The 19,246-nt window shown below is 40.1% G+C and overlaps 2 protein-coding genes across 5 annotated transcripts in view; one reads left to right on the forward strand and one right to left on the reverse strand.

The window, feature by feature from the left end:
- The window catches only part of ATG14 (autophagy related 14), a 47,189-nt gene extending 31,010 nt beyond the window's left edge, over positions 1 to 16,179 (forward strand). Inside the window, exon 10 of the mRNA XM_012724582.1 lies at positions 16,121 to 16,179. Coding sequence (XP_012580036.1) covers positions 16,121 to 16,157 — 37 coding nt within the window. The 3' untranslated portion in view covers positions 16,158 to 16,179. The remainder of the gene's footprint in view (positions 1 to 16,120) is intronic.
- Positions 5,519 to 19,246, reverse strand: part of FBXO34 (F-box protein 34) — a 57,593-nt gene continuing 43,865 nt past the window's right edge. For all 4 annotated transcript variants that reach the window (XM_004681849.2, XM_012724581.1, XM_012724580.1 and 1 more), the window contains one exon: positions 5,519 to 8,737. In XM_004681849.2, coding sequence (XP_004681906.1) covers positions 6,598 to 8,727 — 2,130 coding nt within the window. In that variant the 5' untranslated portion in view covers positions 8,728 to 8,737 and the 3' untranslated portion in view covers positions 5,519 to 6,597. The remainder of the gene's footprint in view (positions 8,738 to 19,246) is intronic.

Raw genomic sequence — 19,246 nt, forward strand, 5'->3', positions numbered from 1 at the left:
TCCTGTGCTACACTCTCAGCCTCTCTGGGTAATGTTGAAGAAAACATGCTTCCATCTAGTACACCGATTCCCAGTCCTCAGAGTTAATACCATAGAGAAGCAGGAATCAGGTTAAAGCAGATGAGGGTAGAAGTGTCATTTGTAAGTTGCTTCAATAAAATGTACCAGGAAACTTGAAACAGGCTTCTGAGCAAGCCATCTGAACCTCAGCTGTCATTCTCAATGAGAAAAGCCGCCACCAACACCCATCCCAAGTATCTAGCAAGAAAGTACCCTGGAAAGGGTTTACAATCTGCTTAGAGCTACATGATTTTTTTTAAAAAGATCTATTTATGCATATATAACTGGGTACAGGCCAGAGATACAGGGGATGAGAGGATTCACCAGAGACAGTGGGGAGCAGAACAAGCAGATCAATGAAGTACACTGCTGAGGGGAGCAATGGACGGGTCAGGAGAGGTCTGCCACACCTTGTGGGTCACCTCCAGGGCCCAGGATTGAACTTGCACTGAGGTGGCTGTGGCTAGCTTCATAGTGCTGTGCTTTAACCCACTGCACCCTCAGGGAGGGCCCTGCATAACTTTTTTTTTTTTTTTTAAGCCAAAAGCTGCCTATGGGACAATCTGCTGAAATAAAAAGAGGATGATAGTACAGCAAGAATCCTATTAGTGACTTCTGGGGGTTTTTTTGGTAGGAAGGAGTGATTCAGTGGAGCAGGGGGTTCTAATGTAGAGTTGGAATAGTCACCTCTTAAAAAGTGAGGAACTGGCAGAAGGCATTTGACAACACTCAGTGCTGAAAACAGAATAGAACCAATTGAGTGAAAGAAATGGAAGCTCATTAAGGGTTGTGTGGCTCAGGCATTACCATCTCCAGATCAGATTGTTCACTGCCTGCCTTAAGTGTTGCTTTGTGACTTTTACCCTGACTGAAGACACCTGGGTTTTGAGGAAAGAGCTCTCTTACCCACCAAATTTATTTCCTTACACTGAAAAACATTTCAGGAAGACATTTCTCAAGCATATGGGTGGTTTGGACACAGGTGGAAGAGACACAATTCTGCTCAAGGAGGCTTAGTGAATGAGTATACATATAGTCCATCTTCCTGTCAGCAAACTAAGAATTGTCTCCCAAGTGACTGGCAACCACAGGGGGAAAATACATCTCCATTTCCTGATTAAGGGCATTGGTACCGGCTTAAGTTTGAGGTTTGATAGCCATTGAGAAAACCCTCCTAATAGCTGGAGAGCTTCCACATGGGCCTGACAGCACCATGACCAGCGGCACTAACAGTGGGCGGGGCCTTTGGATCTGCAGTATGCACATCACCTGCAAGCTTATTAGAAAAGCAGGATCTTGGGTGGCATCTCACACCCTGAATCAGTCTTCATTTGTACATTAATATTTAGAAGGTATTGATATAGAGCAGTACTATCCGATGAAGATCAGGTAATTCATGTATGATGTTTTAAGTTTTCTATTATGTTTAACTCGAGTATCAAAAATATTCCAATGTAGAATGAGTATGAAAAAAAGATTTCTAGGGGGAAGCAGGAAAAGGAAGGAAGGAGAACCAGGAGAGTCCTAATTGTATTTTTTGTTCTGGGCCACAAAGTAATGAAGAGGGCTTGGCCCTATATAGCTAACCCTTAGAATAAGTCCTCTTGTTCATTTTCTGGGTGTGCCAGAAGTTTCCTGTCCAGACCCCATGCAATAGAGAGCCTCTGCAGAACACACTTGAAGCAGGACAAGGGGGCCTGAAAGCAAGACCACTTACTAGCCATGGAAAAGTTTACTCAAGAGGCCTCAGCTGGGGTGCCAGGGCAGCCCACTTACCATCTCTGCCAGAGAGACTGCTATGCTGAAAGGTGAACTGTTCTCTGCAGGCCTGCATGCTTGCAGCAAAACCACACTCAGCTGGTACTGTGGAGGGCTGGAAAGCGGGACAGAGAAGGTCAAGAGCTCAGTCCAAGGGTAGGGGAGGCTCATCCCACCCACTCACAGGTTATGCAAATGAGACATCTAATCTCAAAGGGGGTAGGGGCCAGTGCACCTTTGCTTTTCATTTTGTTTGGCAACTAATTGTGTGTGTGTGTTTTAAGAATTGTTATTAACTTCTTAGTACTTAATAAACACATCTGAGGCTCCAATACCAGTTCCAAAAGCAGTTGTCTGATTTCCACTGGAGAGTAAGGAGGAAATAATATGAATTGTGTTGGTGATTTCGCCCGGATTAACTGAAAGATTAGGTTTACTGTTCCCCCAAGTCTCAGGGTCTGCACACTGCTCATCAGTCAACTTACACTTCACACTTAACCTTCATGTGAAGCTCACAATTCCAGTGTTGTATACACTGTGTCAAGCTCGCTGGGTGATGGTCACAAAGGGTTTCTAAGACGAGTATCACCTGTTTGCCATTTGCCCCCTCAATGCTAACTTTAGAACCCAATCCCTGCTATTTTGTTTTGAAGAGCAAAGCAGACGATTTAGTAGAACCTTCTAATTTTTAATTTCTTCATAGCTCATTTTAACTCAAAAATAATTTTTAGAGAAATCCCAAAGCTAATTTGTTCTGAAGCCTGTTCTTTACAAGTTAAAATCAGACGGGATGTCTCAGGGAGAAGGGAAGCCTAAGACACCACCTCTCATGAGGGTTGTTACAGTGTGTTGCAAGCCCATCCCTGGGCACCCACTCCAGCGGGTCTGCACCCCTCAAAGTAAAGCCAGTGCCAGGCCAGCCTAGAGGCCTACACTGGGGTGGTTTTGCTTAAGCTAGTTAGATATAAACACACTGGAATTCACCAAAGGGTGCATAACCACAATGTTTGTTCTTCCCATGAGGTTGTGCAAATGCTAGCTGAGGCCACAAACATAAGAATGGCGTGTATATCAATAGGGGAGATTGAACATTTCCCATACAAGTATTTGCACCAACTCCAAGATGGCAACACTAGCTTGTCGGAATCCAGTGTGCGAGGCAGAAAAGTTCACTGCAGCACTGTACCTGGCTGTAAGCGCTAGATAACATCAGCTCGCATTACTGGAGCGGCCTGCAGTGTACTACTGGTGCTGGTGTAGATTGGCTTTACTCTGCCTTGAAGCAGGTGGTGGAATGGAGTTTGCTTACTCGTATTGCTGAGGAAGGAAAAATTAAGACAGTTAAAGGCATGGAATATACCTTTAATACTGGGGATACCGAGTGACAGAGCCCAGTCCAAAAAGATTGGCAGGGAGGCCCTGACAAGTCTAAGCTAGACGGGGTTGGACAGAGCCCAGAAGGGGAACTTTTAGGCCCTGAGTAAATCATCACCAGTCTTTTGCAGTTAGCCCAAAGCAGCCTGCTGCCAGGGGAACTACTGGCAACAACAAAGCCTGTATCATACCAGCGCTCGACTGACAGAAGCAGCTGCCTGGCAGAATTCAGACTGCTGTGGGGCATCCGCAGCCAAGAATGCACCCACGGAGACCAGCTGCACTCAGAGACCAACAACCTAGATCCTTTCAGGTTTCTCACTGAAAGGTGCCCAAATGGGGGCTGGGGGAGACAGGCAGAACAGGCTGGGAGTCCCAAGGGAGGTGATTCCTAGCAAAGAGCTGTATCATTGTGCACAAGCAGGGCATCTGGTCACTTTTGCAGAATCTTTTCATGTGGCCATTTTAATGAGTCATTTTAAAAAGGTCTAAAAATAAACTTAATGTTAGTCCATCCCTTTCTTGGTATCTGATATCATCCACCAGGCAGGGAACAAAGCTAAACTGCCCCAGAGAAGGCAGAGCCCCTGACCCCCCAGATTTCTTTGGTTCTTTCAAATAGTGATGCGTAGAGGATCAGGTGTTATCAGAAGTTCTGAAAAAACACTTACGGGGGAGGTTTCTCTACTTGTTAAGCCCTAGGAATCCACAGCAGAGCTGTGGGGAACGGAGTGGGCTGGTTTTCCAGCGTGGCACGGGAACATCTCCCTAAAGGGAAGCTACACTGGACCATAAAAGATGGGAGGGAGGGATGCCCTCAGGTGCCACCTACCAAAACTTCACTCAGAGAGCTCTGGGAACTGGGTCCTTGTGAATTCTGGGAACTCTTATTTAAAAACTACATGCCAAGATGGGTTGGGGCATTTTTTTTTATAATAGTTTATTTTTACATAATTTTGTAACTTTTTCCATCTCAGATCTAATCCCCGTGGGTTTCCCATCACCAAATCACACGTGTGCCATCACCATAGTCCAGTGCACTTCCCTCCCAGGTTGGGACATTCTTAATGCCTGTGTCCCACAAGAAACGAGACTCAGATTGGCTAATTTAGGAAAACTCACTGAGGGAATTATCCTGTGTGTCCACCCTGGGTCACTGTAGAACCAAGAGCTAACACAAGTAACTGCCAATATTTACTGAACACTTACCACTCACAGGTTATACTCTTTAAGTCCCGTGTGTGTGTGTGTGTGTGTGTGTGTGTGTGTGCATACGCGTGCTCGTGTGCGCCTCTCCTTTAATCCTTAAGGAGGATTCAAAACGATTAGGAAGGTACACTTAGATTGCCAGTTTGGTGCAAAGCACAAGGAAAAAGGACAAGCATTGCAAACTTCAGTCCAGGGGACTCTCACGTAATGAAGCATTTTCTAACATACCTCTGAGGCGAGTCACAAGGAAGGGAGTCCTGAACAGTACACCACAGATGGCCACCTTGAAGACAAAGCAAGCGCTTCACTTTCCCTGGGTTGTGTCACGACACATCGATAAGCCTGTGGCTTCAGTCTAATACGAGTTATCATTAATTCATGGGCCTGAAAGAAGCAGAATTACTCAGCACTGAGAGGCACACATTCATTTTCAGTGCTCCCTTTCCAGCAAGGAGCAGCTACCACTAAGGACTGAAGACAGCAGCTGCCAAGGACTCCAGTTTGGAAGTTGCTCTGTGACCTGCCCCCGCCACAGGAGAATCTAGCTCGACCTCACTCCAATCCTGGCCAAGTCTACTCAGCCTTTGTATCTTTCTCCTTAGAGATCAGCCCCCTCCCATCAGCCACTCCTCTAGAACATTTACCACTGCCTCTTCAGAGTGGAAGCCTGCAGCTTACACTGATCACAAGTCTTTTTGGTGGGTATCTGACTTCAAGCCAACCTGGTTTTCAGGTACTCCATTGCATCTCTGTGGGGCCTTCACACCTTCCAGCCCTACTGAGCATTACAGAGCCACAGGCCTGAGTTCATCCTCAGTGACTTTTCAGCAATGAAATAATGAAGCCTGGCTAAGTTATAGTATCTGTCCTAGGTACTGCCTCATGCAACCTGACATACAATTGGTGGTGTTCCCTCAAAATAAGTAAAGGGTTATTACAAAAATTAAAACTCCAAAGTTAAGTGAATGAAAATGGTTTCTCTTCAGTGGCAGAAAAAAATTTCTCTCTCCCCCTATCTACCAGCAACTCAAAAACAAAATCCAAATTCTCATGATTTAATTCACAACATTCTTCAGTATTAGCCCAAAAAGAAGGAAAAAAATCTGCAAGACTCAGGTTCCACTTAAGATGCATATTTTTATTGAAGTTAAAAAAAATTGTAACCAGACAAAGGATAAAGTAGACAAGAATGTTACCATCTGACTATATAATGTTCTGTCATTCTTAGTGGATCACTAAAATATAACAAAAGATTGTTCTCTATGCTAATTTTAAGGTTGTCCAGTTAAACCATTATTTGGTATTCTTTCAACAGGTTAACCTCTTAACTATTTAGAGTTTCTTCTGAGAAACATTCATATATTATACAGTAAACATTCATAGTTTATTTGGGAAACATTCAAATTTTATACAGGATGTACAAATTTGAGACGAGACAATAAAAAAACAGACATTTGTAGCTGCAACACTATTCTAGCTGCATTGTGGTGATTACGTTGTTCAGCTGTCCATTATATACAACCAGATTTAATAGCATTATTTACAGAGGGGCCAAAAGCACTCATCTAAAGTAAAGGCGCTCAGGTTTAATGTGCACTTTTCATAGCCCTATGAAAACACAACCTATATACACTGTAAACACCACAGGGCATGAAATCCATTTCCAGCCACAAACATCAATCTCACACGATCAAGCATACAAGCTCTAAGGTAAGGTGCCTGACTTTTGTAAGCATACTTTTTTCATCCAAGAGTGCTGCTATTCTTTTCACAGGACACTATTCACTTGTTTATAAAATAATGGTGCCAGTGCTCCAAACATTTCTGGGACTCCTTTTGGGGGCTTGCCTGCATAATCTGCCATGAACTCTTCTGAATGTCCTTGACGGTGGCAAGTCTTCATCCTTTAGGGATGGATTTGATGCGGGAGAACAGGCATAGTTATTCACAGCCAAGTGAATCAAACTGTAGAATACTATCCTGGGATCTAGTGTGAGGTGCAACTATAAAACAATGAGACCACCTGTCTTGACAGTTTGTAAATTAATTTTTTTAAAAAAATGCCTGAGCAATGGCAGTCCTGATGGAGCAAGTGCAGATTCCCCAGCAATGACGCTGAAAGCAACACTCCCCGAGTGGTGCAGCTAGGTGGGGATATACATTTCAAAAAATTGGTCCACTTGTCACCGCACATATTTAGTATTCATCTTCCATTTCAGTCCCTTTTGTTTTCTTATGGATTGCTCGATTAAAGCTGTGGCAAGCAGGGACCCAGTGATTGTCATGCAGCCCCAGCTTACAGCCAGGGAAGCCCTTCTGAGACCGATGGCAGCACATCCAGTATCCTGGCCCGTAGGGCAATGCCTGGCAATAAGGCTTGGGATGCCACCGGCATAAGGACACATCCCCTTTCACATATTTTTTCTTGCACTGCTTACAAGGATCCTCTCTGTATCGTGGGTCTCGAACCCAGCGAGAATCTGCTGGCCTGATATTGTAGTATTCAATGATAAACTTGAAGTAGCAGCAGGTGCATTTAAGAGCCACGAGACTCTTGGTAGGAAGTAACCTGAAGATTTTCACCATAATGTGATGGGGTAGAAAAGCCATGTATTGCTGAGGCTCCAAAAGCTGCTGGATTTTAAACCTGGTCTCCAAAAAGTCATGAGACACCTGCTTCTTACAAGTGGATGTCTCAAGTACCCCTACGGTACTTTCCACAGGAGAGGCTGGTTGGACCAATGGACCAGCTGGAACACTTTTTTCCTCAGATGCACTCTCAGCAGCATTTTCAAGCTGGCCGGCCTTGGAAGACTCTTTTGTACTTTCATTCAACTGGGAACAGTCCAACTGATGTTGACCAGGTGGCAAAAAAAACAACATCCCTGGAAGTGGGTCTTCACAGGACTTCACACTAGAAGGTTGGTCTTTCTCTACCTTGGCCACAGTGATACTGATGCACAAAGACTCTCTTCTTCTCTGATCAGGATTTTGGCTAGAAAGCGGCACAAGCTCTCTACTCACACATTCAACAACATCTGTGGGCAATTCAATGGCTTGTGGACAAGTGCGAGAAGGAAAAGGTGACCCAACAAGATCCTCTGTCATTTCCACATCATATCTGTTGCTGTTTTTCACAGCGGTTTGCTGATCTTCTTCTAAGTCTGCACCGTCCATGTGGAAACTCACACCTGCCAGCAGTGAGGGGCAGCCTTCAGGAGCACTGTCCCAGGCCTGGTCCCCCTTAGCAGGGTGATGGTCAGCTCTTGAGGGGCCACAGTCCACAGACATTGATCCCACAGGATTCACCTGAGAATCAGGAACCTCCGAGGTGCGTTTGCTTGTTTTGCCTTCATCAGCCTGAGTGCCATTTGCAAGCAACACACGGCCGACATTTCGACGGAAGCTGTTGTTCCTGGAGAGGCTCCCAGGTTCACGCTGGCTCTGCCGCTTTAGGCACTCGGATTCCAGTCTGGCTACCATATCGAGGACACGGATTGGCTCACTCTGTGGTTCACTAGCCTCAGGATTTCCCCTTTCAGTAGGTTCTTCACACGCTACTACAGCGGAAAAGGTTTCAGAGGCTGGGGGCACACCTCTGGGTTGCCCAGAAAACCTTACCACAGGTGAATTAGTGCAGTTTTTCGCACAACTGGCTAATAGAGCACTGGCTCTTTGCTCAAGGAAGGCAACCATCTGTATGACAGACAGAGGCCTCCCTGCATAGAGGCCGTCCCCAGTGTCACTAGTGTAATGTACAGAACAGTGCTCAATGCCACACGCAAAAGGCTCAGGCTGGTAGCACCGGCTGTTGACTTCCCTCATCCTTTCTAACTGTATTTTGGCTTTTTTAAGATCCCCTGATTTTTTCCTTCTTTTAGTAGCTCTCCCATCAATATCCCAGGAGCTTTTTATTTTCATAGATCCTATCCTATTACTACACTGGTTGGCTGCAAAAAATGCAATTTTCTCCTTAGTATTTCCTGGTTTTACAACAGCCCAGATATCAAGCGGACCTTCCCCTTCTTCACCCTGGTGGATTGTTGCAGATGGGACATTCTTCTTGATTTTAACATTCAGATTGCTTTCTATAGGACTCTTCCCACTCATACTGCATAGAACATTTGGAGAAAGGATCCCAAAAGGTTTTCGAGATGATGCTTTACCAAGAGAAGCTGAAGAAAAGACACTTGGCTTCATGTAGCTAGTTTTGCATTTTTCATCATGTAAAGCCTTTTTGTGGCTCACAGGAATTCTCAGACTTTCCTTGCTGGTTTCCACGGGTTGTACTTTCTTCTGGAGTTTCCAATATGGCTTGAAGTGCATCACAGAAGCTCTACAGGAAGAAACACCACATTTGATTAAGAAGTTGATCTTACTTTTAGAAAACATTTTAAACTCACATTCAGATGCTTCTAGCAAGAAAAATTGGTAGAAAATCTTTACCAACTCTCATTTCACCTAGTTTTGAATATAAATATTGATTAACAAAAACAAAATAACCACTTTCCATTAGAGAATAGGACAGAAAGTAAATTTTATTAGACTGAGTATCAAAATTTGACATCAGTTAACATTCTCTATATAGAACTAGATCTTGAAATGTAAAGAAATTTGAACTTAACTAAAAATATCCCATAAGTATAAGGCAGAGTATGAAAGAGAGTATGAAAGAAACTCATCCAGTATCCCTAGTACTGGCCTGCAAAACAAAATTATCAAATTGCTTTCTAAACAATTCCCATACTGTTGAATACTGAGATGTTTGCAATTTTTCACTTGTTTGTATGTATACTTTGCCCACCTAATAATAGTCTAATACAGGCTCTTTTCTAATTTTGTGTACCTACCTTAAATCAAATATAAAACTCAATAGTCCTTCTTTCTTATAAAAACCATTTTGAGTTAGCTCAGAAAAACAGTACCTTGTTTTGTCCCCTGGTCATAGGTAGAGATGGGAACCACTTTAGGAATTAGAGAGAAAGAGGTCTACAGGTAGAGAGGCCTGTAGTCTAGTCCCTGCTACAATACTAATTAGCCAGACAGGATGTTTTGTTTTGTTTTTTAAAGATTTTATTTACTGAATGATATAGAACTAGGGTACAGGCCAGAGGTATACAGGTGGTGAGAGGATTCACCAGAGTCAGAGCAAGGAGCAGAACAGGCCGACTATTGAAGTCCACTGCTGAGGTGAGCAGCGGGCGGGTCAAGAGAGGTCTGCTGTGCCAAGTGGATCACCTCTGGGGCGGGGATTGAACTCATATTGAAGCAGCTGGGGCTCGCAATGCTGCATCCTAAACCATTGTGCCACTAGCGAGGGTCTGGACAGGATGTTTTTACCTTAGATAAATCATTTCCTCTCTAGGTCTGCGGTAAAATATTAACTGGAGGGTTGAATAATACTAGACTATGTAATGATTGCTGTCAATTTATATGTCAAAATATCTCACTGCTACACAGAACATGCTAGATTGAAGAGAAAATGTTTTGTGAGGATGACTGATAATTTTCTACAAAATAAACCTGCAGGCCAAATAAATACCTACAGTCACACAACAGTGGAATGGACAAAGAGCCCCAGAGGCTTAAACACAGTGTTTTTTCTACTCTCATTCATGAAACGCTACTCTCTGCTGTACATATTAGACAACTCTACATAATCTGTTTTACTGGCTCCATAACACTGACTGACTGACTGAGATGTGACAGCCTCTATAGCAATTACTTTCAAACATAGTCTTAATTGTCAACAATGAAAGTGGCCATCCACAAGTTTACCTTTCATTTCCACTTTTATTTCCTAGAGTCTAATATCAGCTAAAAACAAAACATAGAGATGGCAGATAAGGAGAAATCTTGCAATTAACCTGACATAGTTTTCTTTCAAAATATATCCATGGAAGAGATTAGTTTCTGAGCTTTGCCAATTTATATCCTAAATCTGTGGATATATTCCCCCCTACTTTGACTGTAGCATTTTAAATATCTTTCTACCACCAATTTTATAAGTAAGTCTTACAAAAGGAGCCATCTAGAATCCCTCAAGAAGAAAATGAAGATAGATAACTAAGTATATGATAAGTGAATAAAAGACACTTAATGCTGTCTCTCTGTGGCAATGATTTTCTGGTACTTCATATTCATTCCTTCACCCTCATCTAAGTGAAATGAAAGAAATGGAGACTGCTGAAAAATTCAATAAATTGTATCATAATGATCTCATTAAAGAGTATCTATGAATAAATTAAAGCTTCAGCAATGTGTGTGCCATTCTGCACTGCACACTATGTTCTCTCTGTCCTACTCCCCCACACATTATTTTAAGTGCTATTATTGACAGGCAAGAACATTAAGAAGAAACTAATATGATTACATAATATGTTTATACTTATTAACCTATATAAAGTCAGCTCATTACTGACGCGTTACTAATATTTTAATTGATATAATCAGGGTGACAGGCTTGAAGGCCAGGGACCCCTCCTTGGGACTCCTGGAGTAGGAAGAACTTTTAGGCAGGGGCTAGAGTCCACCACTGGTTGAAGTTGCCTGAGGCATTAACATTTCCCCTTCCTTTGTTGGACTTGAAGGCCCTGAAGAGGTAGAAAACACAAAAATATTGGCAAGGCAAAGAAAGAAACTGCAGAAAATGAGTTTTAGTGAAAAGCAGTGGTGGATCATAAGGATATAATGCAGGAAGAAGAGGCATCTGCTGCAAACATCCATAAAATGAAATCTGTACTTCTCTAACAGACTATAACAGATGGTGGCATGTTCCCCACCCCACATATCCCCACCCCCTCAAATACTGACAGGCACTATGAACACTCCAGTCAGGTTTCCATGGTTGCCCCATCTCCACAACAATTATATTTTTAAAGTTCTCTACAATAAAGTCTTACTTTCTTATAGTTAAATAAAATGCAGGTTGTGTCCCATAGATGTTCACAAAGGCCCTTATAAAATTAAGACCTCTGAGCTCACCAACAAAATCAGAATTTCTGGGACTGGACCCAGAATCTGTTTTTAACCTTAGATTTAATTTGGAAGGAACTTTAACGGTCACATTAGTTCTGATGTAATAGTATCAGTTGGGCTCTGGATTTAGGCAGGATATATAGGGATACCAACTGGGGGTAGAACAGCCCAACCCCCCCCCCAAAAAAATCAAGCAGACAGCCTATACAGAATATTCTAACAGTTGGGTAAAGGTAACCCCATTTTCTTAGTTGTCACTCTCTCTAAAGCACAGTAAAGCCAATGGTCTTATTGTTGACCAATTTCATCTTCACCACTTTTCAAAGCTCTTCTTTTCCTGGCTTTTAAAACATCAGTGTTTCTAAGAATTCTTGCCTTTTCTAGACCATTAGAATTCTTAAGCTACAATCACATGCTGACAGCTCGTTAGAGACCTCATCTCCCCTAATCATATGGTACTGCCTAGTAGACAGTACAGCCTAAATGAAGTAGCCAACTTGGCTCTGCTTTACTGTTGTTTCCTATAAGAAAGCCTAAACTGTTTATCAAGGTAATGGAAGGTCACAGAACCCATTCCAATCAAACAATCAGCTTCGCACTTTTTTCGCCTGTCCATATTTTATACTTTGAGTTTGTTCACAGAACCATTCCCAAAGGACCAGGTAGATGAAAATCAATCATATCACATATTTAAAGGCAGCCAAGACCATAAAACTAATGCAACAGCTTAAAAAACAAAAACAAAAACTTCCTACTAACCACCACCATTTCCTTCTGTCTACCATTTCTTTCTGTGCATCTATTATCAAAAATTTAGTAAACACTCCAGATTGAACATTGCTTATATAATTATGAATAAGCTACAGTCACCCTCCTAGTCTTTGACAGAAGTAAAGAAATGTCCTTCACCACAATATAACAGAACAAAATCAGGTGGGTAGAGATGCTGATAAATCTACTGCTGAGAAGCTGAAAACAGAAATCCCCCTACCCACCTTCAAAGAAGCATAAAAAGTATCAGCTGGAAATAAAAGAGCCTTAGGGATGTGGGAGTTCTGAGAAGACAGTATAAACTGTCATCTCAAATAACACTTGGAAGATCGCTGGGAAATAATGTATTAAGATTGCTAGGCAGTACTTAAGAGAATATCTGGGGCTCGTGATAAAAAATTTAAAGGAAAACCAATTTGATTATATTGCTTTTTTCCTGTTAGGCTCATCTATTCAGATATGTACAGATACGCATATAATAAAAGTAAGTAGAAATTAAAACAGGGTGGAGTTTTCCAAATAAGAAAGACAGTAGATACAAGGTACTTTTGTGAGAAGTTATCTAAGCTAAAGAGAATCTAAGCTAAGCTAAACAGAAAAATAAAGATACCTGGGAGCTGATGGAAAAAGAAAAAGTGTTTTCAATAAACCCAAGTCTAAAGAGGCCTAAGGCCTGTCTATGAATGGGTAAACATGACTGAGGAATCAAATGGCAATATGGGATTGTTAACAGAAAAAGGTAGGCTTTCTCTTATTGCTAAAAGGTAGCAGAATCTGTAATATAAAGGCAGATGCCTATTTTTTAACTTGTCACTTAAGTCTTCAGCCTGCCCACCAAGATTTAGAAGATAAGGCATTTCCTGTTTTTACTTTGTTAAAGGTACAGTACCTCTAATTCCAAAAAGAAACTATGATTTATCAGCCTAAGGACCACTCTTTATAGGGCTCAGGGGACAGAGGAATAAAAAGAGAGTATTCTCCAAAAGACACCTTCCTCCAATGCTTACCTTCAGAGAGAAAGCAATACAGTAAATAAATTCTCCATTTCTTTAAAAATGTAAAAGCTTCCAAAGAACATCTCTGGACTTCCTTCTTCATTGGACCATTATCAAATGATTAACAACTCCAGCTCTGTGTGGTGTGTGTGTGTGTGTGTGTGTGTGTGTGTGTGTGTGTGTGTGTTCAAATCTTGTTTCTGCAAATGAAGTATCAGAGCAAAAATAGTTGTAATCAAGCTAAGCAGTGGTAGAATTAAGATTAGAATCAGAAAAATTACCTGAAGCTACACTTTACTTACTACAAAAATAGCACATAAAAAAACCCTAGGTTTGATTATGACAAACTCTGACAGCACCTATTCAAAGAATGTTTTATTTTTCAAATTAAGTCGGTTTTTCTCAAGTGCCACATAAAATTCCTACACAAAAGTGTGAGGAATTAAAGCAGACATACATGAAAAAAAAAAAGTTAAATTAATCTGTAAGTATGTAAAATTGCCTACCCTATGAGAGTATTAATACAGGCAGAACACAGGAAAACTCACCAAAAGCCTCTTAGCTCTGACTTAATGCATCATGCATCTAGATAATGGCCATGGAGTACTTTAACAAGGCACACACACACACATATACACACCCCCATTGGGGGCTAACTTATCTCAGTACACCTTTTCTAAAGTCATTTATTTCACTGTTGAAAGAGTAATACAGACACTAACTTTGGTAACACATGCATTACTTCCCAGTTCATGATTCTCAGCATTCACAATGGTATTTAAGTACAGTATATTCCTGCTTCACAGGTATCTATAATATAGACTGCTTATCATGATTAAAGACCAAACAAGCTTTGGTGAGGAAAATAAAATTAAAAAGGACTATTACAAGTTGGGAAAGGTAACCACTACAATGCTTTTCTACTATGATCACAACAGAAACATCTAACACAGTTTGGCAATACTGCAAAACATTAAATAAAGATAATATGGAAATTTTCGTGGTTCCCCTTTTTGTGCAGTAAAGAGGAAAGGGAGGGACTGAAGGAAAGAACATAGGCCATCAGGATTATTAAATAACAGTTGGGGTTAGAGACAAACTGAAATATTACATTTTGTTGAAGTTAACACATTTACCTCAATTAATCCAGTGAACGCAAGACAGTCCGCAAGGTTATTCCTATTGCTCTCATGACATAATGCCAAACACTCTCAAAAGTCTGACACACCACAATTTATTATCAACTATGCTGACAAGAAACACAGAGTTTGGTAGTCTCCACTAGGAAGAATATCAAAATCCAAATGAATTCTAATAAAATGTTTTGTCCTCAAAAAAAAATCACTAGTCTAATTTGAAAATCAGTGAGCAACCAGGTAAATTTTATCTCCAGAGATTTCCAGATATTCAGCATTCATGTTAAAATCCTCTTGTTTTTACATGTATTTCTTACATGAAACCTCTACCTTTCACATAACAAATTACTTCCTTGAGGGAAGTGATATCTGTTTTATTTTTAAATCAATCATTCTTCCATATGTTTTTATATAATTTTATACAGCAAATTTTTCACATCATTTGCACATGAAATACTTTCAAACAATGGATTAGAGCTTTAAAGATCAGACCTTTATTGAACCAAAATAAAACTTAGCACATAAGGATGTCATCTGTCCTAGGGAACAAATGCTAAAGATTTGAAGGCAAATCATGAATAGTTCAAAAATTCATTGGATGCCAAAGAATGTCTCCTATGAAAGATAAGAAAACAGCTATTGAGTTCTAGAGTTTACATAAATGCACTGTGGCTGTCTGCCAACATACATGTATACCCATGGGCTGGGTTTCATACATGAATCAAGTACCAAGTAATTGTTTTAGTAAATTCTTCTTCCTCCTAGCACAGTTCTTTGGGATATGCAGAACCGACACTGAAGTAGCCATCTGTGCTCTGGCTGGTCTAGGGATACTTTGTTAGATTTACCTCTTGTAAATAAATGAAGCTTATGGTCAATAGGAACCTGAAAAAAACTGATGCTCTCGGGACTGTTTTCAGAGTTTATTAAAGTCAATTTAAATACTGGAGTTAAAATGAGTTTTTCTAAGAAGGTAAGAAACCTACCTTACCAAAAAAAACAGGCACCCAGGAACCAAACTGTCATGTTATCTGCTAAGTCCACACTGAGTCTATGTATGTTTTTAATCTTCTATGTAAAATTACTGCTTGAGTACACAGAGGTCTGTCTTCTTGTTATAGCCCCATGGGTCTAATTTGACTAACCCTGTAATTTCTAGAGTCAAATATGAATGATAATGTTTTATAACAGGGTATACAGAACTTAACTTCAGAGTAAACTTTGAGCCTTGAGAACTAGCTTTGCATAAGTCTAGAATCTTAATAGAAGTCAGGGAGGTGGTTAAAAGAGACTTTCTAAGTCCTATCTTCTGGAAATTCTTGGACACAAGTATGTATATCTTCTTAATGTGACTGTGATCACACTGTGCACACAATGTTGCATTTTTCACCACAAATATTTTCCATGTTACTATACGGTCTCCAAACCTACCTCCACTGTTAATGTATGAGCGTCAGAGTTTAACAATTTCCTCCAAACCTGGATTTTATAATGTAACCCCTTCATTAATATAATCTCTTTCATATTTAAGTATTTGTCCTTAGAAGAGCCCCAGAAGCAGGATTCTTAAGTCAAAGCATTCTTTTTATGACTGGACGTATTTTGCAGCCATCTTGCCCAACAACAACAAAAAAAAAACAGGGATAGTGTTAAACAGGGATAGTGTTACATTCCTATCACCAAAAAAAAAATAATGCAAATTTTTAGTGAATTGTTTTTATGCTTATGGAAAGAAACCACTGTAGAGTTAGAGATAAAAGATACAAATGGTGGAAACAATACTTTTTCACTCTAGAATAAACAGCTCTGACACTAAATAAAATGTTTATTATGTTTCAGGCACTGTTCTCAATTCACAACTCCCCTCCAAATCTGAGAAATGTTTACTCTCATCATAGCCACTTATAGCTAAAGACACCACCAAAACAGTCAGGTTAAGAACTTGCCAAGATCACACAATAAGACCATCAAGAATCCTGGATGTTCATGAAGTCAGGAACCAAAGACAATGCTCTTACCTACCACACAGAGTACAAAGAGGAACGCAGCGGATGAGGAACACATGGATGGAGTACTCCTTAGCAAGCCTATTCTCAGTGCCATACATGGAGATTGGAAAACCTGTGAAAGAGTAGAATCCTGGCTACTGGTTCAATCTGGATGCCTTGAGTGCTGACACATCAAAATTAATCTATTTGTTTATCAAATATTTAACTTCCTTTTAGGTATCAAGCACTGAGCTTGACCCTGAGGCTTCCAAATAAACAAAACTGATGGAATCCCTGCATTCATGACAAATGAGGAACATACATTGGTCCCTTAGCTGTCCAAATCTGAGTCTCCAAAATATTGAATTAAGTCATCAACAGAAGCAGTATTATTAGAAACATTCAATTTTATTTCTGGCAAAGAGAAACTTTGCAACAACTTTAAAAATTGAATTAAGTATGACACTCTAGAACAGAAACCTGAGTACAGATGATATTACTAGATTATACAGCTATGCTAGAATGACAATACGGTAATATACATAGATACTATTCTGGTGTTGATCTAAAATTAGACTTATTTATAAATAAACCCCACCCAGTTAGATACCTCACTCCTTCCTGGTTCAGACACTGGCCACCAACTAACTCACTGGGTATGGAGTAAACCAGAAAGCATAAAAAGATACAAAGGAAGAAAGGAAGACAAACACTGGCAATCAAATTAAAAAAAGAACTTAAATAGTGGTCAGGATCAATCTACCCATTTCTTAAACACATGGTTTCCAATTCCTCATTTTATTACCTAAACACCAACTCTAGTTAATTCATTTACCTCGCATAAATGCACATAGCTCCACAACTTTAAAGAAAGGTAAATACTAACTAACTGCAGTAGAAGCCCTAGCTCTGCTGATTCTACATTAAAGTATGCAGAATTCACACCCAGAGACCTTAAGTACTTAAAATTATTTACAAACTAAACCACAAAAGAGAATTTGATACTCAAGATCATATTTTAGTGTTGGATTAACAGATGGCAAAATAACAGACACTAAACAGCAAAGTCAAGAGGGTGAGAAAATAAGCGATTTAATGAAGGGGAAAACATGGTTAAGTTTGAAATGAAACAAGACTTTCTCACCCAAATCTTCTAATTATAAACCTATTCTCATTTTTCTACTGCCAATTTTAACAGGAAAAAAAAATTAAACCTATCAGTACATTACATTACATTAAATAAAATTCATTAATCAAAATTCACAGGCTGCTGGAATTTGGAACTTGCAACTTATAGATCCACTCTTCCTTTCCATCTCTAGGTTCTTGCTCCCTAGACAAAGCAGCCTTGCTGCTAACAAACCACAACCCAGTGGGAAAAAAGAATGTGAACAAACACATCTTTCTAAACATAACAGCACCTAAGCTGTAAGGAATGTTTTCTATCTACAGAGTACTGTCACAAACATTTAATTTTGGCTTTCGGTCAGTTTCTAAACTCACTTTTCTGGGGGCCTTTATACCAGCTATTCCTGCTTTCTTCCTAATCTCTGCATGCCTACCCCTTTGTGGTCTTCATGACACCACCAACCATGCATTATATCCCACTCACTGTTTTTGTACTTCACAATCTGCAAACACTGCAGAAAAGGAGATAAAAGTTCAAAAAACGTGCTCAACATCACAGTAAGTGATGTAACCATTACTTCAAAGGTCAACATTTTCTGATACACTAAAAATTCAAAACATACCACACTGTAAGTTAAAATAGATTTAAATAAAGAAACACAGTAAGTTCTCCCTATGAAAACATTCTGCCATTAAATCTTAATTCAGGAACTGACACTCAGTCTGATACTCTATTAAATGATATTTCCCTCCCAGTTTTAGAGAGCAAAGTATTAATAAAAAACAACCTGAGAGGAGTTTTGTATCCAAAATGCCTTTCATAGTAATTTGCAAGTAATAAACCATTACCCAGAAGCAAACCTAAAGCTAACCTGCATTACTGGGATCTTGGAGAAAGGGGATATTGCTAGACCTAGGTTCACTTACATAAATTAACCCTTCAAACCTGACCATTCAGTGTTAAGAATCCGTATTATTAGCATTCACATGGCATACAATTTGCTTTTTCAAACTTTATTCAAACTAATATAAAAATAAGTATTATATAGAGTACACATTTTATAAATTTTGCATAAATATAGAAACATGTAGGGTTTACTATTTTTGTTCATATATATTTAACTCCATTAAAATATAACATAAGGGCCTTCCCTGGTGGCCAAACAGGTTAGACTGCAGCACTGTGAAGCTATCCTCAGCCACTGCATCTTGTTATTTGATCCCTGGCTAGGGAGCTAACCCACATGGGCGCAGCAGACCTCTCCTGTATCACCCACTGCTCCCCTCAGCAGTATATTTCAGTCGATCCACCTGTTCTGCTCCCCATTCTGTCTCTGGTGAATCCTCTCAGCCCCCACACCTCAGGCCTATACCCCAGGTTTTGTATGCATAAAATAAACAAGTCTTTAATAAAAAAGAAACATAAAAAATTTAAAATTCCATATACATTGAAAGACCTCAAAAAATTTCTCTTGGACAAGATTTGTATGTTACTCAAATTACAAAATACTGCTCCAGACCAGCGATAACTCAGTGTGGGAGAAGAGGAGCACATCAGAAGAAAAACTGTTGATGTGCTTGTGTGTGTATACCACAGAGATTTGATTAAAACTACAAAAAAGGTAAGATCTCTATGTCTGCCCTCTCATGAGATCTACCACTATTGTTATACTCAAACTGTAACTAATTTGGGGAGCTTAAAGAGACCAAGCATCTTTTAGTGAGATAAGCCAGAAAGAGAAAGAAAAATACCAGATAGTTTCACTCATAGCAGGAGTATAATGGACCAGGCGAGAAAATAATAAGAATAATGAACAGCCATATACCAGAGACATTTTGTGGGGGTGGA

This window comes from Condylura cristata, unplaced genomic scaffold, assembly GCF_000260355.1.
Source record: "Condylura cristata isolate star-nosed mole 26May11 unplaced genomic scaffold, ConCri1.0 scaffold00013, whole genome shotgun sequence".
Classification (NCBI taxonomy): domain Eukaryota; kingdom Metazoa; phylum Chordata; class Mammalia; order Eulipotyphla; family Talpidae; genus Condylura; species Condylura cristata.